Source organism: Lissotriton helveticus, chromosome 9 (genome assembly GCF_964261635.1).
Source record: "Lissotriton helveticus chromosome 9, aLisHel1.1, whole genome shotgun sequence".
In the NCBI taxonomy this organism is placed as follows: domain Eukaryota; kingdom Metazoa; phylum Chordata; class Amphibia; order Caudata; family Salamandridae; genus Lissotriton; species Lissotriton helveticus.
This window is the reverse complement of record NC_136070.1, coordinates 888,886,320-888,908,536: the sequence shown is the minus strand read 5'-3', so window position 1 is coordinate 888,908,536 and position 22,217 is coordinate 888,886,320. Positions and strand designations below refer to the sequence as shown.

Sequence of the window (22,217 nt, the reverse complement as noted above, 5' to 3'; positions counted from 1 at the left end):
ACTAATGGTAATTCTGGGAATGCACCAAAATCCACTGGTGGGTGTGTGAGAACACCCCCGCTCCACCCATGGAACGCCTCCCTGGGACAGAGTACCACAAGGCAGCGATTTTTACTTTTGCCATGAAAGGTGACCTTGCGTGCCTTAATAAATCTTACTTAGGTTTTGCGTCACCCCTGCGCCCCCTTGCATGGAGCAAGGGCGACACAAAACCTTTATAAATCGGACCCACGGTTGGTTTCCATGCCTTACGAAAAACAATGTCTTACGTGCCTCACGTGCCGCACCGCAAGGGTACCAGCAGTCACTGTTGGCATTTAAGCCTACAAATGTGCTCCTGCGCGTTAAGCATATTACAATGAATAATGCAACAAAACAATGTCCTGGGGGGAAATTCCAGCATCTTGTAACTCGGGCACCAATGTTTGCAGAAGGGAGTGGGTGTGGAAGGAGAGAGAGGCTTTGATTGAGGACATGCAACTCCTCCAGAAATGCCCCAGGTCTGATCCCCTCAGGGCAGGACAGCTTTATCTTTTTTACAGGAAGGGGATTTCTTAACCTGTGTTTGCTCAAGAGAGCTAGTTTTTTCTGTCTCTCTAGGGGGACATTTCAGCACAGCCCTTCCTGGACAGAAAGGACTATAAAAGGGGCGAGTGATGCGTACAGCGGGCAGAGCGAGTCAGAGGGCAGTTTGGGTGAGCAAGATGCTGCCATACCTTCTCGTCGTGTTCCTCCTTCAGAGACTTGTCGTGAGTATTACTCGATTTAGAGGCGCCGTACACCTTCACGTACGGTACGTTACTCTTAAGTATTGCACCTTTCTCGGCTCTTTTCATTTTCACCCTGGTCCCGCATGTTTGATTAGCTCGATCATCTAAATGCATTTTCCAGAGCTACTACGTTTCTTTCTCACGTCTAAGTATCTCATCCGAGACAGCTTTTTTCCTTTGGGGTCTGGAACTTGTAGTTCTCACTTTCTAATGTTAGAATGCAAATGACAAACCCTGGTTGAATGGGATACGCGCAGAAGGATCTTTGAATAAAGGCGCTCACCTTTTATTCAGACTAGTATTCACACATCTCCGCGCCTGAGGCGCCTGAGGTGTATTTAAGTGCGTTCCCTGTTCGTTCGCAAGAGCTCGAGGACACTTCCATTGCAGTAAGGCGGGACTGTTGGTGAGATAGCTCCTTTGGTTAATGCGCCAGCTCCAGAGATCTGTGTGCAATCAACAGCTTCACGCTCTGCCTCCGGACCAAGCCTGTTATGCATCCAAGGTAGACAACATGAATCTTGACCTATCAATGTCACCTGTCAGTTTCAGTTCGTGGTGACTACATATAAATCTGGCTAGCAGGTTTCTTTTTTAGGAACCTGGCTGCTTTAAGCTCCAGAATGCAGAATACCTTTTCAGGACCAAAGTATTCGAGCAGTGTTTGGGTTTCTTTCAAAACTGGGAAAATACTTTAAAATGACTTCAGACACCAATGTTGCACAGCTACATTGATCCCTACGATAGTCTTGTGTGTTAACTGTGCCAGTTACACCCTCTTCATTCTATTGTAATTCAAGTGTGATTTGTACTGATTCATGTTGTATTTTTTCACGATTGACCGATTATCTTTATTTTGCTTCTTCTGAGAACCTGAAATCAGGTGCTAGTTGGGGGTAAACAAAAGGTAATTTGTGATAATAGCCCCGAACTCTCGATGTATTTACATATTTTATAAAAAAAACACTCCCTAACAGTGCCTTGGACACTGGGTGTTAAACACAGTGCGTTGGACACTGGATGTTAATCCCAGTGGTGGCTCCTTTGCTAAGGCGGAGGAGTGTCGCCCCACTGCTTTACAGCAGTGTAAATAAAGGAAAAATAAAAGGATAATAACATAATGTTATTATCATATCATTTTTTCCTGCTGCAGCAGCTTTGCAGGACAGGGCGGTTCTGCTCACAGAGCACGGCAGGAGTGGTGGGCACTCTGTAAGTCTGCATGAGTGTTTGGCCGGCCGTCTTGGGCTGGCCAAATCGTCATGCGCACTTTGCATGTTCTCCACCCAGGCTGTATACCAGCTTGGGTGGAGTACATGCCCATGCTCCCAATCCCCATCTGAGCACCAAACCATGGCGCTCAGACCAATTACAACGCTGCATTGCAACGTTGTGATTGGCTTAGGAGAGCCTGGGTGCTTCCTATGGCCGGACGCTGAGAGACGACGGAGGAGAAACGTGGCGAGGAGATAAGTTTATTTTTATTTTTATTTACCATCAGCTTGCTACCCCAATCTGTGCCAGCCGCCACTGGTTAAACCCCTCATTCCCTGCCGTATATTGAACATTTCAACATTTGGGTCAGTTTTCTCCTACATTGGGGACCAGAGCCCTTCTCCTTCTGGGCACGTCTGAACACTCTTCAGCGTCCCTTCCGACTTCTTCCTGTCCATATTCTGATAAAAGCGGAGCCCCTTTATTCTTAACCGGTTGGCAATCGCTTGGGCAATCAGTGTAATTCAGGATCATCTTGAGTTGAGGTCCCTTCATTTAGGTGATTTTCCCCAAGTTAAGGAGATGAGCAAAGAGTAATTGTTGTACAGGTGTGTGCCCAAAATTAATACTAGCTCACTTAATGGCTTTGTTGTAATGCTGTGATTGTGTGGATGTGTAGTGGAGTTAAACAAAATGAGAGTCATCATTGCAGAATGTTGTGACTGGCCTCTAAAACTCCCCTATCTCACAGTTATTCTTAGGGAGCTAAAATGAGACCCCCCCCCCCTTTAAAGCATGCCCCCTCTCCTGTGCTGCAGGGTGCTCAGGGGGCCTGTGTTACACCCCTGTGGGTGTGGTAAGTTTAAGGTAAAATATTTTAAATGGTTTTGAAATGTAGGCTTATGAGAGGATATCAATGTGCTCTTTGCTTAATTTGTGAAGGGGTTTGCCATTACTCAGTGCTGGAAATTAAATTTCAACAAAGGCACTTATGACAGTCACCACACGGTGGCTCTGTCTGTTCAATTTTGAGGGAGAAAATCAGTTTAACAACTAAATACATATTTGAAAGATAATTCTACACCCAGGCCATTCTTACTGCTATAGTGGCCTGAAATTGACGAAAAAGGAACATTTAGAGGAGTGTGATGTTTAATAGGAAGCGTTTATACTTGTATGTGGAAATTCCAATCTGCATGCAAGTTGCAGTGGCCTCCTGAGCTATTCCTTGTGCCCTGGCACTTGTTTATTTACAAATTAAGCGCTGAAAGTGCTGCTATGGTGAAAACACTTAGGCCCACATGCATCAAGCATTTTTGTAGTCGCAAACGGTGCGATTCCTTAAAATCGGCCGTTTGCAAATGCAAAAGTGCTTGTTGGGATGCATCATGCCATTTTAGAAGTCGCATCTTTTTTACGATTTCTAAAATTGCGTTAGCATTTAAGAAATCGCAATTGTGCGATTTCTTAAATGCTATGCATCATTACAGAAAAATATGCGTTTTTTAAAATTGGAAGTGCAAATTACCACGAAGTTCAACTTCGTGGTAAATTGCGAAATTGATTAAAAATGCACAAAAATGCATTTTTTAAACTGTAAAGTTACACAGACACATGTCCTTAGGACATGTGTGTATGTAACTTATGCTGAAAAGTACATTTCATGGGTGCAGGGGGGGGTCATTTTGATCCCCCTCTCCACCCTTGAAATGCATTGATGAATTGCAATTGCACATTGCGAATTCGCAATTCCCATTCATTCCTATGGGCATTTTGGCCCATAGGAATGAATGGGAATTGTGAATTCGCAATTTAAAATTCGCATTTTTTATGCATTTCGGTAAAAATAGCGATTTTTACCGATTTGCAAAAAAAATAAGAAAAAATTCATGCATAGGCTTTTGCGAATTCTAAATTGCGAATCGTTATTTTTCGCAATTTAGAACTCGCAAAAGCCGATATTGATGCCTGTGGGCCTTAGCCCCACATGCATCAACCTTTTTAGGAAGTGCAAACGGTGCGAATCGGTAAATTCGGCCGTTTGCGCTTCCTAAATACGTTTTTGGGATGCATGAAACATTTTTTTCAAAATTCGTTTTTTTTGCATTTCCTAAAAATGCGAATGCATTTAAGGAATCGCATTTGTGCGATTCCTTAAATGCAATGCATCAATTAAAACAAAAAACCGAATTTTGAAATAGGAAGTGCAAATTAACACGAGGAAAGTGTCATGTTACAGACACACATGTCCTTAGGACATGTGTGTGTGAAACATGCACTTTAAAATACATTTCAGGGGTGCAGGGGGGGTCCTTTGGACCCCCTCTGCACCCTTGCAATGCATCAACAATTTGCGATTTCCTAAAAAAAGAAATGCAAAACGGCATTGATTCCTATGGGCCTCTAGGCCCATAGGAATCAATGTAATGCCATTCCTTAATTGCGATTCGCAATTAAGGAATAGCAAATTCCGAAATTTAAGAAATCCTAAAAATTTTGGGGATTTCTTGATGCATAGGATTTTGCAATTCCTAAATAGCGATTCCTTAATTTTCGCTATTTAGGAAATGCAAAATCCTAGATTGATGCATGTGGCCGAGCCTGGTATAAAGCTGTGGTGCAGTGTGGTGCGTATGATAGTGGCGTGGGCATGGTGTTTTGGGGCTCTGTTGGTGTGTAGGAGGAAGTGTAAACTAACCTGTTTTTGGTACGATTGTTAGAGGGCACAGCTTCGTGTAATACATCACCTTGCTCTGGATTTGTGAATCAATCTGATTAAGGATCATCGTGGGTTACACGGATTGACCTCAGATCAAATGCTTCCTGCCCTGCCATTCACAGTGAGTCGTAGATCAACAGACAGACAGCTCACCTCTGCTTGCATCCACGATGCAGGCTTATATTAAAAGTGCTGTATCACTGAGAGTGTTCCGGGAGTTCATTAGACATTTGCGCCAGTGTCTGCGCCCTTATTGCACCTTCAGGTTACACATGGGGCCGTCGCCATGTCTTGCACGTGTCTAAAAAAATCAGTGATTTTATTCAAAGGAAAAAAATTGTGCCTCAGGCTTACTTTGTTTTCAGTTTTCAGCAGTGTGATTAGTGCAGTGACGGCAGATCTGTCATGGCCTTTATCCCAGTGTCAAACTGCTAAGCGTTTTTTGGCACAGTTATCATTATCAGCAAGAGTTACAGAATATAGAAGGATTGCCGAGCGCGAGTAATACACCGCGCCGGCCATTCAAAGGGCGCATATCTAGAGAAACAATTTACGTTTGCAAGAAGACATTTCTTTACCACTAGGTGTCACCAAAATGCAAGGAATGGAATGGAAATTATGTTTATAACATTTTATTTTGTGATAAGACTTTCCCACAGAAAAACAGGGTTTTCTTTTTTCTTTTCTCTTTTTAACTGAAAATTCTTGCACCGTCCTTCGTATCAAGTCTACTGCAAAGAGTGGAAGGACGCCATTAGTTGATCCCCATGGAGGAGGGCAGGAGGACCAGTTCAAGTTTTATGGCAGGGCCATTGCCCCCTCTACTGGGCCTACAGTTTGATTCGTCTTGTCCACGGAGCCAGGGTGGGTCATGGGTACACCCTCCTTATCCCCTGAGGAGTTGCGAAACAGGGAGCAAAGAAAGACACACCTGAAAATAGCGTGCCATACGGCCCTACATCACAATGCACCCAGCTATCTCACACAGAAACTCACAATGGGGCATATTACCAAGGGTGGCGATAGGCAATTATCGCCGGTTTAGCGGCCGTTTTCGGCCGCTAAGCGGCGATAATTCTATCGCTCTATTAGCAAGCAGTCGCTAACTGATGTTAGCGACAGCTTTTAGGCGATAGCGAGCGGTTTGGGGCCCGCTTTGCATGACAGCGATATTTATCGCTAATGACATGCAAAGTGGGCGTACCCAACCTGTTAGCGACTGAAAGCAGTCGCTAACGTGGCTATCGCCTATTAGCAAGGCAGGCGTAGCGATGGAAATATTCCCGCTACCGCCAAAAACTAACACCTGCTCAGACCAGTTCTTAGCAATGTTATCCAATGGGAGGTGGATAACATGGCTAAGAGCATTTCGTCGCTAATGCGTGAATATCGCTGTATTCTCAGCGATATTCACTTATTTCGCCGCTATCGCTGGATATGTTAGCACAATGGAGAAAAACGTTGCTAATAGCATGTTTTCTCCGCTAACATATCCAGCGATAAAAAAAATCGTTGCTAAGCCTATTTAGCGATAATTATCGCTACTTGTTGGTAATATGCCCCAATATCCGGTGGGATAAGATCCACAAGAAGTGTGGAAAACCTCCTACTGAAGCCACAAAGATTCAACAAGAAAAAAACATACAAATGATCCTTCTCTGGAATGGCGCCCAGGATATGGAATGCCCTTCCCCGGAAACAAGACTGAACCCCTCCACTGCATCTTTCAAATGGGAAGTTAAAGGCATTCTTATGGCAAAATTCTCTTAAACACAGACCTATGACTCCGCAAGAACATACGTACATCGTATCAAACTGGTCAACTTAATCAATCTATTTGTCGTTACCTTGTCTCCTCAGCTCGCTCTTGTCTGGCACCTTATTGCTCTGCTTTTTGTTGTTCTCTATGATGTTATTTTTATTTGACTTACTTACCTCTACTGTATTACCTTCACTCATCAGGTCGCTTCTTACTGCCTTGCTCTATGTTTGCCCTATGGTATTATTTACACTTCATTGACCTATCCTGTATGTATGTTATTATTATCCCCATGTTCTGTAAAGCACTCTGATACCCGCAAGGGTCTTGTCCGCGCTCTATGAAACTCTAAAAATAAATAAATAAATAAATAAAATCCCATCGACTAGGAGGACCAAAATTTGCCAAAAATGACAATGCGATACTGGTGTGCCAAAGTACACGATCACCAGTTCTCATCAGGGGGAGGTTACCTAGGGAATCAGGCTGGTTGGTAGTGGGTGTTGACCTGCTGGTGGCCCTTCACTTCTAGATCTACCTCGGGAATCCCAGAAGTTTAGCGCATGGGCTAAGATGTCACAAGGTGCCCTGGCAGGGATTAGGTGGTATGAGGTCCCTCTGTAAACATAAAGCTGACGTGTTTATGAATTATTCATACACGTATCTTATCTGTTCTGCCATGTTGCCTGGGACTCACCAACAGCCTGCCCTTGAAAAGGGGATGTATATCGGAAATATGTGCAATTTTAGTTATAACATGTTGTGTGGTGTATGTATGCACTGCTTCGTTGATGTGCATTTTGACCTTACTGAACTTGTATCTCTTGCTAGGTATGAAGCAAACTTGCTACATCCTAACCCAAGCCAAATTGAGTCCTGGAGTTTATGGGAGAAAACAGGTATAGTGTAGTATCGCTTCCACTGTACGAGTGACGCACTAAGGAAACAGACTGATTGCTCCCAGTCAGGCGTGCAACACCCATTGGGCTCACTGGGCTTCAGTCGCCCCCCCGTCATGTGTGTCAGCCCGGGCTGACACAGCTTCGCGGGCTGGCGACGTCTAATTGCAGCCGCACCCGAGTACTTCACACGTCTGTTAAAGGCCATTTACTTGTAAATGAGGCTTTTATTATGTTTTCACCCATTCTTACAGCCACTCTGGTTACGGCTGGAAGAATTAGTCCCCCCCCCAAAATCTTTTTCAGCCCCCCCGAAATTTGGCTCTAGTTGCCCGCCTGCTCCCAGTTATCTTACCTACTTGCTTCATGCTCTCAGCCCTGTATGTAAAATGGGATTAAACTCTCGCCTGAGCTAGACCAATGCAGACATCACTGTCTTATATGATACATACTCAATGGTTGTTGCCGGGAGCCCACCTGAGTTACTTTACTTCCGGGTTCGCCTCATCCTTTTACAGTTTGTGGGAGGGCGGCACCCACCATGCCCCGAGCTGTCGAGTATGGGACTGCCCAAGGATATCTATTCTGTGGGTGGCCTCAAGAACTCTAGTCCAAAGCTTCACTCCTTCAGTTGAAAAAAAGGGTAAAAAACACAGAGGCACACTTCCTCCCTCTTCCTACCGTGATTTGCGTTTCCATTAATGGTGTTTTCCTCTTTCTATCTGTGCTGCAGAATTCCGCACCTTTAGAAAAAGCAAAAACGAGGAGAAATACAAGTATTCCTCCTTGTTGTGCAATTCTAATACATGCTATTGCATGGTGTTAGTTTTTGCCGCTGTCTCAGATTTGCACATCCTTGTAAATCTGGGGCAGCATCTAAATGCAATGGGTGTTGAGGTGAAACACCCACAGCAACACCCATTTCACGCAAAGTGATGCGTGTAAAGGGGCCGTATTTACAAGGTGGCGTTAAGCCACTCAAAGTGTCTTAGCGCTGCTATGTAAATATGGAGAAGGGCATAGCCCCACCATAACGTCGCTAAAAATTACGTTCTGGAGGTGCTATCCCCTTGTAAAAATGCCCCTTAGGGGTAAACATAGTATTTTGAGAAAACAGTTCTACTGAGATGAAAAATTTAATACACCCAAAGAAGTTCATTACTGAGTAGCTCAAAACAACATGTCCTGAGATATTTGACTGGTGAACAGCCTTTACAACGAAACTTTTACAATGCACTACCATTACGACGCAACCATTACAACGCAAACCATTACAATGCATTGCGCTGGGGGCGCTCTAGGATAGGGAATAGATTTAATTTACTATCAAACACCTTCCCTAGTGTCCACGGGGACTGGAGTTGGAATAGTAAATTAAACTATTCACTATCCAGCACCCCAAAGCGCTATGCGTTGTAATGGTATGCGTCATAAAAACTGCGTTGTAATGGCATGTGTGGTAAAAGCATGCGTTGTAACGTCATACATCCAATTTGCACCTCATTTCTTATCAGCAAAGCAGTTGTGCTCAGTTAGCTCATCCAACAGCTGTATATTAAACAGCATGAGCACCAGGACTGGGTGTCATTTTGAGGACCCTGTTGTCTCCACAGTAACTCAACACCCGCCCCCCTTCTGGAGTTACTGACCGGGGGCATTGGAACTACAGGGGTTGGGGTGCCTGGGGGCACAAGTGGGATCCTGACCATCCCATTCAAAGTGAGGACTTACCAAGGTAATCAGTCATTTTGGTGGAGAGGTGTGGAGCAGCGGCCAGATCGGCTGACTCCAGAGTGCAGGGCAAGCGATTCGATCCGCAGGGCTGGTGGCAACTCAGCTCAGCATCATGTGACTCTGGGCAATAGCTCACTTAATCCCCCGATGGCCCCCCAGCACCTTGAAACCCTTCAGGAGTGCTATATTAGCGCTTAACAAATGCAAATTATTATTATTATTTTGAGGCCATAGTCCAGGTAATTCCTCATTTTCCAAGGTATTTTACATGGAGACTCCACCTAATTTTAAGTCGAGTCAAACACAACAGACCAGGGGACGGGGAGCTACTGGGGATCTTGTAATCCTGATCCGGCCAGTAACTACTATTATATTACCAATGTAATTTGGATTACCGGGGACTTCATAGTGACGCGCAAAGTGGGTCTAGCAGGACTGGCAGATTGAGGAAAAATAAGAACTGCACGGCACCTTGCAGCCTGAAGCACTGGGTCTTTGTCCTGTCTGGTGACAACCATGATAGCAGTATGCACAGGAAATCTCGAGACAGGTATAATGTTGGCGCTCCCCTCAGAAGGTTGTCACGAATGCCACAGCCGCCAACATTCAGCAAACTGGTAAAATGGTGCAAAAATTGTGTTTTCTATTTGCCAATGTTTATATTTAAATATCCACCCCACCCTCAAAAATGCAACTTCTCAGGTAAGGCTATAAAGATTGTTAGCTATTTGTGACTTACACTTATCATGTGAACATTAAAAATAAAAAAAATAACTGACTATGTCGTCCGAGTTAAAATGGCATTTCTGCCAGTAATTTTATTCTCTTCTCGGTATATGATGTGTGCCTCTACCAACATTTTTTTTTCCATTACAGTGTATTTGAGGAATACAGAACACACACTCAGGGCACACACAGTAGCTGACTTCAAGCAGCAAGCAATGGATACAACTCTACAGGCTTCAGTAGCAGGCCAACGTAAAAACACAATGCTAGAACCTTCACAAGAAAACAGTTTTATATATTGAGATATCTAACTCAAGAGACATGGAAGACAGATAAGGACTTCTTGGAGCACGCATTATGGACATTTATTTTCTGTTAAAATATTTTAGGCTCCGTTTGTCCCAGAGTTGTATTTGTCTCCTATACTGAAATAGTGTGCCAGCATTCGAAACAAAATTCACTGTTATCACTAAAATTGCAAAAAAGTGCCTGGCAAATCACTAATTCATGGCATTCCCTGCGGTTTTTGACAGATGACTTGGCTTTAGCGCTCCCAGATATTGAGCAATCATTTGGGGGTAGATGTATCAAGCGTTTTTCTTGTCGCAAACGCTGCGATTCGCAAAATAGCAGCGTTTGCGACAAGAAAAACGGGAAATGAGATGTATCATGCAAAAAGTTTGCAATATTAAGGAATCGCAAATTTTGCGATTCCTTAACATTGCGCAAGCATTTAAGAAATCGCAAATTGTGATTTCTTAAATGCTATGTATGAAACATTTAATTTTAGCGAATTTTGGCTAACAAATCGCAAATTACCACCAACTTGTAGTTGGTGGAAATTTGCGAATTCTTTTACAAATGCACTTTATGCAATTTGTAAAGGTGCCATGTGACGCTCATACATGCCCTTAGGGCATGTATGTGCGCCATATGCGCACACATGTCGTTTTCAGGGGTGCAGCAGGGTGTCCTTGAGACACCCCTGCACCCTTGAAATTATTCTCAGTTTGCGATTAGCAAATTATTAATCGCAAATTGGGAATTCATTCATTTCTATGGGCCTCCTGGCCCATAGAAATGAATGGGAAATTATTCCTTATTTGCGATTAGCAATTTGCTAATCGCAAATAAAGAATTTTAAGAAATCGCTAAAAAATAGCGAATTTCTACATACATGCCATTTTGCTATTCCCAAATAGCGATTCCTTAAAAATCACAATTTGGAAATCGCAAAAGGGTATGTTGATACATCTAGTCCTTGATTCGGTAAATTGGTCCTACCTGAGGCAAGTGCTCCAAAAACTAGGGTTGGGCCCTGGATTTACTCAATAGGTTCACTTAGTCTAATCTGCTAAGGTACGATCTGGGAGGGTGATATATGATCCATTCCAGTTATGCAGAGGTAACCGACAGGGATGCCCTCTGTCAACGCTTTTGTTTGCGGTTACCATGGAGCCATTAGTGGAGACCCTGTGCAGCTAGATGTGACTGTGGGGTAGATCTTTAGGGGAAACTAACCATGTAGTCTCCCTTTATGCTGATGATGCTCTAGTATGTCTTAGACAACCGGCCTATGTGGCACCCATTCTACTCAGAGTTATGCAGGCATTTGGAGACATCATGGTCGTTCGGATTAACCGTGATAAATTCAATCTATTTCCCCAAGGAGGGCTGACGGGAGTACTGGAAGATTGAGCTGCCTTTGGTGAGGTTCCCCTGGGTGATCTCTGTTATTCACTATCTGGGAGCTCACCTGCACACAGCTCTGCAATTTTTAAATCTCAACATCCGAAAAGCGGTGGAGGGAATACGAGCCTCAATCAGGTTCTGGAATGAATTACCTTTGTCCTTTATGGGCAGATTCCCAATAGTAAAAATGATACTACCGCGTTGTCTCTACACCATGCGCAGTACTTTTTATGTGATCCCTAGGCATTATTTTAGCACACTAGGCAGTTTGATGGTAGACTTCCTCTGGAGTTCTAGGCATAGAAGGATGTTGGACTCGCTACTTTACAGGGAACGTGGAGTCAGAGGAGGATTTGAGGTTCTCTGCCTGGAGTTTTACTATATGGCAGTCCAGCTGTGGCATGCAGTACATTGGTTGGATGAGGATGATAACTGGAAAAAGCATCTCTTATTGGGCACCTGTGATGGGAAGCCTTTGCCCGCTCTACTGATGTCTGGATCCTGAGTCCCTTCATCGTTTCCTTATATTATAAGGTAAGTTGCAACTATCTGTGAAACTGTTGCTGAGCAAGTCATCCGGCCGGCTCCCTATGCACTGGATATGCCTCTCTGGGCGCTGTAACCCTTCTCCTGCATCGCTGAGTCCATGTTGGTGCAAAGTTGGAGGGATAGATGTTGCAGTCTAATGGAAGACCTATACATTGACCAACGCTTTATTAAGCAAGCAGAGGTGACTGCTTCCTTTCATTTGGGTAGTGGGCAATGTCTCCAATATATGAAAATTTCAAGCATCGTCCGGGAGGTGTGGCTGTCTTTTCCTGCTGAGCCTCCCAAGTCAAACGTGTTGATAGTCATGTTAAATATGGCCCAGGGAAGCCGATTAATATCACACCTTTATCAGGCCTTGTGAGATGACCTGCCACGGGTGGTGCTTTCTATGCAAACGAAATAGGACACCCGTTGAACGAACCATTGTCGGCTAAAGAAAGAGTGAAGGTCCATGAAGGGGTCCAAACAGTCAGCTGTAATGCCTGCTTCAAACTCCTCCAATTTAACTTTGTCCATCAGACCTACCTTGCCCCACACACACTACATGTTATCTATCCTTCCCACCCAGAGGAGTGCCCACATTGCAGAGCCCAATCGGGCAGATTTTATCCATATAGTGTGGTCTTGCCCATCCCTGACCTCCTATTGGCAGGAAATACTTGCCCACCTTAACGAGTCCTCAGAGTGGGATGTCCCAATGGATATTAGACAAGTGTTGCTCGGATTGCTTCCATTCCCGGCGAAAAAGAAAATGAGCAGGAAGTTTGTCACTTTGGGTCTTGTGTTGGAGAAGAGGCGTATTGCCATCACATGGCTTAGTCCTACACCCCCCACCTATAGTACATGGTTGAGATATAAATATTAATAATAATAATAATAATCAACAACTTGTAAAGCGCGCTACTTACCCATGAGGGTCTCAAGGCGCTGGGAGACGGGGGTGCTGCTACCGCTCGAAGAGCCAGGTCTTGAGGAGCTTTCTGAAGGTGAGCAGGTCTTGGGTCTGCCGCAGCTGGGTGGGAAGGGAGTTCCAAGTCTTGGCGGCGAGGAAGGAGAAGGATCTGCCGCCAGAGGTTGTTCCTTGGATGTGCGGGACGGCAGCCAGGGCGAGACTGGCAGAGCGGAGCTGGCGGCTGAGGGTGTAGAAATTTAGTCTGTTGTTCAGATAGGCTGGTCCGGTGTTGTGGAGAGCTTTGTGTGCGTGGGTGAGGAGCTTGAAGGTGATCCTCTTGTTGACGGGGAGCCAGTGCAGGTCTCTTAGGTGGGAGGTGATGTGGATGCGGCGGGGGATGTTGAGGATCAGTCGAGCGGAGGTGTTTTGGATGCGTTGTAGTCGTCGCAGGAGTTTGGCCGGGATTCCTGCATAGAGTGCGTTGCCGTAGTCCAGCCTGCTACTGACAAAGACTTGGGTTACTGTTCTGTCTCGGTCGGGATCAACTTGTAGATGCTGCGAAGCATGCGGAGGGTGTTGTAGCAGGAGGATGAGATGGCGTTGACCTGTTTTGACATGGAGAGGGAGGAGTCGAGGACGAATCCTAGGTTGAGCGCGTGGTCCGTGGGTGTTGGGGCTGTTCCCAGTGTGGTTGGCCACCAGGAGTCGTCCCAGGCTGAGGGGGAGGGGCCTAGGATGAGGACCTCTGTCTTGTCCAAATTCAGTTTCAGACGGCTGCTCCTCATCCACTCGGCGACGGCCTTCATTCCCTCATGGAGGTTTGTTTTGGTGGTGTGTGGGTCCTTGGTGAGGGAGAGGATGAGTTGGGTGTCGTCGGCGTAGAAGATGATGTTCAGGTCATGTTGGTGGGCCACTTGTGTGAGGGGGGCAATGTAGATGTTGAACAGGGTCGGGCTGAGGGATGAGACCTGGGGTACGCCTCAGATGATGTCGGTGGCTTCGGATCGGAAGGGCGGGAGGCGGACTCTCTGGATTCTGCCGGAAAGGAAGGACGTGGTCCAGTCCAGGGCCTTCTTCTGGATTCCGGCTTCTAGAAGGCGTGTTCTTAGTGTGCGGTGGCAGACCGTGTCAAAAGCGGCTGACAGGTCCAGGAGGATGAGGGCTGAAGTTTCGCCGTTGTACAGTTGGTGCCTGATGTCATCAGTGGCGGCGATGAGGGCAGTCTCGTTGCTGTGGTTACATCTGAATCCGGACTGGGATGGGTCTAGGATGTTGTTGTCCTCAAGGTGGCGGGTCAGCTGCGAGTTGGCGATTTTCTCGATGACCTTCGCGGGGAAGGGGAGCAGGGAGATGGCCCGGAAGTTCTTGAGGTCTTTGGGGTCTGCCTTGGGTTTCTTGAGGAGGGCATTGACTTCGGCGTGCTTCCAGCTTTCCGTGAAAGTTGCTGTGTCAATGTAGATGTTGATGACCTTCCGTAGATGGGGTGCGATAGTTGCGTCAGCTTTGTTGAAAATGTGGTGTGGGCAGGGGCGTGACGGAGATCCTGAGTGGATGGAGGTGATGACCTTGCGTGTCTCTTCGTCGTTGACGTGGGACCAGGAGGTCAGCTGGTTGGTGCAGGTGGTGTTCGGGGTGGGGTATGTTGTGGTTGGGGCGGCTGAGGAGTTGAAGCTGTCGTGGATGTCGGCAATCTTGCGATCAAAGAAGGTGGCCAGTGAGTCGCACAGATCTTGCGAGGGCGGGATGTCATTGATGTTGGCGCTGGGGTTGGAGAGTTCCTTCAAAATGTTGAGCAGTTCTTTGCTGTCGAGTGCGTTGTTGTCCAGTCGGTTTTTGAAGGACGATCTTTTGGCTGATCTGATGAGGTGGTGATGTCTGCGGATGGCCTCCTTGTGGGCTGCGTGGCTGATTGGTGTGCGGTCCTGGAGACATTTCTTCTCCAGCTTCTGGCATGCGTGTTTGGAGGTCTGGAGTTCTTCTGTGAACCAGGCGAGTTGGTGACTGCTGAGGAGGTGTGGATGTGACATGTGCGAAGAGATAAAGAAAACTTGAGGATGATGTGATGGCCTGGCCCTCAATGCTGTCTTAGCTGAGGGACCCGCAGGATGAGCCTGCATCTGAAGGAGAGGCTGACAAGTTGGCGCCTCATCTCCGGGGGTGTGAATGCAGGAAAAAAACAAACGTGGAAGAAGGCTGTGAAATCTAAGGGTAACCAGAAATCGCTTACAATGTTTTGCTTCTTTCTTTATTGTGCTGGCCTAACACGAAAGCAGGTTAAGGGAGAGGTAGGCGAGGTTTAACCCCTTAAGTGCTGCCGTCGGCCAACGGTCGTCACGGGCACTACCTCCCCAGTGCTGCGTGCGACCGCTGGACGTCCAGTTCAGCACCGGATAATGGACAGCGCAGCACTGGGGAGGTATGTTTACGAAGCTCCCAAGTGGTTAAATTGTTATACATCTGCATGGGAGTTAAGTAGATGATGCACACATTATCTTTCTCCCGTATAGTTAAATTGTGGTTGGGGTAATACATCTGTCTTTTTGACTACTACATAGAGCTTTAGCCCTGTCTCTGAGAAAACTGTACCTTTGAACAAGTAATGTGACTTGGATTTATTATATCTGCGTGGACAGGTTGAGGGGGACGCAGGGAGCTTACAGATGGACTCCTTATGATATGCACTATCTATGTGATATCCCTATATGCCAATAATGTACATGGCATAAGTATTACCAAAATACTTCATGAATACACAGGTGTAAAATACTTCTTTTGAAATACTTCTTTTGAAACTAACTTGCCAGAATCATTTTTTAACAAACCACATCCTCATGTTTTTAAGGACTAATTTTCTCTATAAACACATAGCAAAATCGTATGACTGTGTCAAAGCTTGGTTCTGTTTTTCCTAAACCCCACTACTCACCGGACGCAACAGCAGTCTTTGGAATCGTACCCTGAATTGAGCCAACACGTCTGACATCTGTCTACATTTTCTTCTCTCTGCTGCAGGATGGACAGAATGTCAGCGGTTCAGTGGATGACAGTGGCAACTGCCTTTGCAAGGTGATACTCCCGGATAATACCTTCCCCATGCATCGAATGGAGTCCCTGGAGTTCACGGCGTACCATCTGAACATCAGTGTCCAACAGGAACTCTCAAAGGTGAGAAAAATGCCCCCACCACCCTGCAGGAACCACATTTGTGCTGCTCCATCAGTGCGAGGACAAAATGGCTGCCGCCTATTTGTAATATTTAGTAAACCATTATTACTCATATCAACTTTCAAAACAAATACAAATGTAGTTCATTTACCTCAGGTACCACATATGCTGATTTTCATATCAAAGTCGTTTTTATTGAACATTGGGCCATATGCAAGAACACATTTTCCCATAGACACAGAATGGGTAAAACCCTTTAATACATCTGGCCCAGTGTCTGCTAAGTGAATCTTTATGCTTATCAACTATCATATTGCAAGGTGGCCCTAGATCATAGAGCAGAAACTTCAGTGGATGGGACACAATGGCTGCCTTCCTTTGAAACGGTCATTGGCAAACCTAATAGTTCTTGCCTGCGGGTCCTACTGGCTCTGTCAATTGCTTTTGACAGTGCGGTACAGGGTTGGCACTCAGTTGAGAATCATCAAAATAAAAATAAAAATACAAAGGTGCAATGGTGGTTGCGTCATTCCACGGACGGGTATATGTGTCAGAATGTATGATTATTACAGCAGAATGGTGCAGGCACCATTTGCTTTCATTCTTTATTTACATATCCATGATGGCAGATGCTCTTTTGGTCGGTTAATTAAAAAATATATATTTTGTTTAGTGCAAAAGAGGCAATTTAAAAAAAGACTGTCTGTGTTGGGGGAATTGGTGTCCTAACAGAGGAGTGAGAGGGGGCACTAAGGGGAGAGCAGCACATGGAGGGTGGGGGGCAGAGAAGTACAAGAGAGAGAGAACAAGACAGAAGCACACAGATGAGAGTGAGAGACACACACACATATGGAGTGTTTTGCGGGAACAAGAGCAAGTTACAGAATTGGAGGGAGGAAAATCACAGAAGGGAGACAGTTGGAAAACGGATGCACTTTTGGAATGCTTAAGCAACAAGAAATGAGAGAGCAGTGTACGGGGTGAAAAGCAGCCGGATGAGAGAGAGAGAAATATGAAGGGGGAAGAGATAAGCACATGAGGGAGACAGCTGGAAAAACATGCACCTGAATGGAGTGCATAAGCAAAAAGAAGAAAATCTGTTCCCTAAAGGTGAGCAGTGGAAGGATTACAAATAAAGAGGCTCTGCTGTAGGAGAAGGGCAAACTCTGAATTAACAAGGAAAACCATCAAATTACAAGCAAGGGACGGTGCAATAAAGCCAACCAATGGTAAGGAGTGTATGGGCTTTAAGCCCACAGGAAGATCTTGGGAAGCTGACAGTAGGTCTTGTGCAATGAGACAACTTGCACTGTTTGGTAGGTGCGACCTAAAAAAGAGTCGTCCTTTGTACATTGGCCACTCTTCCTCATCATGACCTCCCAATCTCGAATACTAGTCACTCCACCCCATATTGGTCATCATCAAGTTTTGTGCACTTGTCACTGTCCCTATTGTGGGTCAACCAGGCTTGAATATAAGTTGTCCGCCTGACACTAGTCATTCAGTGTTACATACTAGTCACTATACCTCATAGTTCTCTTCCAAACATGTATGACTCCTCATTAGTCAACAACACTTGTAGGGCTACTCTGCCTAACACTGGTCAACCAGTACAGTGGTCACTCAACCTCATATTGGTCACTCGATCATGCATTCTGGTCACTCTGACTCCTACTGGTCCAACAGGCTTGAATATTGGTTACTTGTCTCATTGATAACTCAGTCTCATACTCACCATCTTGCCCCGTACGTTACTCACTTCAAACTGGCAAGCCTGGCTTATGCTAGTCACTCAACCATAAACTGTTCTCAAGGACACTTTCCATGATTATATGATATTATTACTATGGAGTCCCTTGATTTGCAAACAAGGTGTCTCATTTTGTGCAGTATGAGATGATTTGGTGTTCCTTTTTTCTTAAATAATCATTGGGATCCTACGTTATATTATTTTCATAGTGACGTAAACCATGCTTTTCTAAATGGGAAGCAGTACTAATAATAATAAGGACAGTGGGTTTAGCTTGTATATAGTGCATGTAAACAGACACAAATCTGTACTGACACATGTACGCTGACATACATGTATGAGGAAAAGCAAGAAACTTACAGGTAGGTTTTCATGCAAATACTAACACAACGCGGATTCAGATACATCTGCACACTTATTGAAAATAGAAGTCCCCATACGCATAGATAAGCCACATATAGCCAACAGAAAGGGCAGACTTATACACTACCAGCTAACATGCACGTGTTTAGCTTGAAAGTGACCCCATGTCAGGTATGATACTTGTTACTGCCAGACCTAGACATTGACCAAAAGCATTTTGTATGTGGGGATATTTAAGTCCATATCTTGAATGGTGGAATCAAAACTGCAAGTGCCAGAATTTAAATTTAGGTTGGCTGAAAAAGTTAGATCTAGCTGAAGTTACCACACATGCCAGAGGCCTAATTCGGAGACATCTGCACACCTAAGTTCATCACTGTGGAGAAAATGCTTGTTAAATGAGAATAATTAAGTTCACGTTGTTTACTCCCACTACGTGAATTCAAACTCATAAAGGGATTTAATCAGGCATAATATTAGAAAAGTGAAGACGTGTAACTGCCTTTTTGAAGCATGGTGCTTTCTAAGCCTCTTCCTCTAACAAGGAAAGAGAGGGCACTTTCACCAATGGCACCCTATTGCCTTTCTTGCTTCTATAACATGATTGGCTGGAGTGAATGCCAAACGCAGCAGTCACAAGGGCTAACTGGAAATAGTGAAGGGGTTTGAAAGAAGCTATGACTCGGCAAGTTTATTACAGTATTATAGACGGGCGTAGCATTTACTGCCATTTGTAGGACCAAGGAAACAAAAAAAAGTATGCAGAAGTCCCTAGACTGACTGAGGTCTGTTCTTCTTCATTGGGAAATTAGGTTTCGACGAGGGTGTGAAATATTATAGCACAACAGCTAGAAATGAGCACAGATGTCACTTTGGCCTATTAAAAAGGTTACCCCCTCCCATCCTTAAAATGAATTAGTACTCAAACACCCATCAAGATATTAAAGTAACAGGCACAGATTACTGTCTGGTTATCATAAGATGTTGCTGACGAATGAAAGGTTATGGTCATAATTTAGAGTCTGACAGACAGATACTCCATTCCATCTGCCTTATTATAAGTTCATTAGGATACAATCAGAGTCACTAGAATTATGTGGCAGGAAAGGACCAAATAATGCTGCAGGGTTGATTAAATTATGCAGCAAGAAAATGCAGATTATGAAGTTTATTGCGGCATACTTTGTGATAGTTTTACTTCATAATTTTTTTCATTTTTAAATGTTAACACTGCCTGGGTAAAGGTTTTACATCCTTAGTACAGTTTTACACCCAGATACAGCAAGTAGTGATCAGCCAAACTGTGTGAAGTGCCTTCTCTTGTGTAGTAGCATGTGCCACTGTGTTTTAATCACTTTTGATTGGTTTGGGCTCAAAACACATTTTGTTTTGTTAAAATCGGAAGATTATGCAACATATTATGCAGCAGTTGCTTAATTATGTAGCAAATGTGACTAATCCATAATTATGCTGTAAAATTCCACAGACTTGTAAATTTCCATTGGTCCTGGACATAATACACTTGTAGTAAGGTGGACAGGATATCTATCACATTTGTGAAAGAGTCCCTTGTGTCAAACTCTAAATCAGGCCCTATGAACTGATTGCTGACATGTGGCAGTCATGAGCAGAATGAGCAACAGCTCATGTGGTTGCCATGCTGTCTGTGTTGCCACTTAATAGGCTTGAGCTGATTACATTTTACAGTAGATATCATGTTTACCCCATGAGGACCAATGTAATTAATAAAACATGGGGGGTGGGATTATAGAGGAAATATAGATCTATGTAAATATTCAAAGAACTATGGGGAATATTATCAAGGGCCTTATCGCCGCTTTAGCGGGACATTTTCCCGCTAAAGCGGCGATAATTTTATCGCCCTGTTAGCAAGCTGTCGCTAACAGCCGTTAGCGACAGCTTGTAGGCGATAGCGAACGGTTTGGGGCCAGCTTTGCAAGTCAGCGATGTTTATCGCTAATGAAATGCAAAGTGGGTGTACCCAACCTGTTAGCCACTGAAACCAGTCGCTAACATCGCTATTGCCTATTATCAACGCAGGCGAAGCGATAATAAAATTTGGATTTCTATAACGCATATTAGCAAGCCCATTGCCCATTATCGCCATTTTAGCGGCAGTTTCCTGCCGCTAAAACGGTGATAATTTTACCGATGTTCTTGCTAATATGCCCCAATATCTTTTGGCTTGGGAGGTAGACGGGACGAGTTATGTTTAATACCACTGAGTTGTACTATGTCGTTTAAGTAACAGTGTGTTGATGTGGGCTGTTACGGGTGCAGGGTTAATCCGGTTGAAGTGATGTCTGCAACAAAGTACTAGATGTTGGGCTATATTACCTGACATTAGGCTATTGTTCCTGTTGTTTTTTCCTTCTTTTTTGCTCATCGCCTGTTATTTCCCATCGTTATAATTTTAACACACAAAGAATTATGTACACTGCTGTGAACGGTTAAATAAAATCATTAAATAAATAAAAAAGTTATATACTTTGTTGTGACCTACTTTCCGAGTTCTTGATTAATAATAGGGTTTCCGTGCACTAGATTGTGCCTTCTCTCTCATTTATGTGATCGGTCCCATATTTTTGAACCTATAGATACAGAGCTACCGGAGCAGCTTTAACTTGTACCTGCAGCGGCTCCAGAACTTGACCCGCAGGGTGGAGGTGATGGAGTTGGGTGGTGTCTCATACACTGAGCTGGACTTCGAGTTGCTGAAGGTCGAAATCCGGGAGATTGAGTCACTTGTGACACAGCTGAGGACGTCCATGGATGGCAGCAACGTCATTGTGGAGACACTCTACACCGAGGTACAGTACGCTTTTCAGCACAATTTCTGTGATCTACCAACTATGTATCTTATCATAATGTTGGCAATCTCACTAGAAAACTGGAAACCATCCTTCATGTAGAAGGACTCGCATGACATCCACCAGTACTTAGAGGGTGCAATGAGCAGGTGGGCTTTGTGGAGAGGAACTTAGAGGACCCTTAGGGCTGAAGCACAAAAAATGAGGAGGAAGGTTCTTTCCAACAAGCAAATATTTACACAGAGCCGATGGGAGAGTTTCTGTGCATCAACTCGGTGGCAACTTCAAAACATGCTGAAAATCTCCTAAAACTATAGATTACAACACAACAACCAAAACTCTAAAACTCAATTCATTGTGATGTCCCATAAAAATGACTTAATGCGAGCTGGTTACAGTCGCGGTCCGTGCACAGGTAAGAGCAGTGGGGTAGTAGGGACAGGGGGGGGGGGGGGGATTTCGAAATACGGCCACAATGGAAAATTAATGATATATTTAATTTTTCCTCGCGGTCGTATGTTGAAATCCCCCCCACCCCCCCATTTTGTGTCACGCTTCTGACACAAAATTCTCCAAAACTGCATGCAAAAATATAGCACTACATGATGGTTTTGCATTTCCCAAAATTACGTAAAGCTATGTTTCATTTTCCTCCTACCCCTTCAGGGACCTCTGCTCACTAGTAGTAAGCATGCTGAACAGCATGGATCACCCTTAGGGTTAGAGATTCCCATAACCATGATACCAAGGGAGCTGAAATTAGACAAGGTCAGTTGCTCAATAAGAAGTCCTCATGGTACAATGTGAGACTGTTTTCTAGTTACTTCACCCCTGTCCCACTGCCAGACTTCCCAAGTGAACTACCTGATCCAGAATGCAATGCTGAAAATAATCTGAATTATGAGCAGCATCGTCATAGAAATGGTGATACATTCCACTGTAGAATGGCAGGAAGCTGACACAAGCACACGTGAGAGGAGACAGAGGGACACCTTATGGATACCCGCCATGGATCTAAAATGGACTGTGTCAAAATCGGAGAGGTCAGGAGAGAGGTACAAAGTAGGGGTAGAACAAGAACCAAAGGAGCTATCCTAATGAAGGATGGAGTGTAAGGCAGGAACTGAAACAAGGGCAGTGTAAATCTTCAATA

At 44.6% G+C, this 22,217-nt stretch overlaps 1 protein-coding gene across 1 annotated transcript in view; it reads left to right on the top strand.

Annotated features, from left to right (window-relative positions):
• The first annotated feature begins 598 nt into the window (after positions 1 to 598).
• LOC144781959 (olfactomedin-4-like) overlaps positions 599 to 22,217 on the top strand; it is a 31,860-nt gene continuing 10,241 nt past the window's right edge. The window contains exons 1-3 of the mRNA XM_078661049.1: positions 599 to 749; positions 15,968 to 16,120; positions 20,852 to 21,064. Of these exons, the coding sequence (XP_078517175.1) occupies positions 657 to 749; positions 15,968 to 16,120; positions 20,852 to 21,064 (459 nt within the window). The 5' untranslated portion in view covers positions 599 to 656. The remainder of the gene's footprint in view (positions 750 to 15,967; positions 16,121 to 20,851; positions 21,065 to 22,217) is intronic.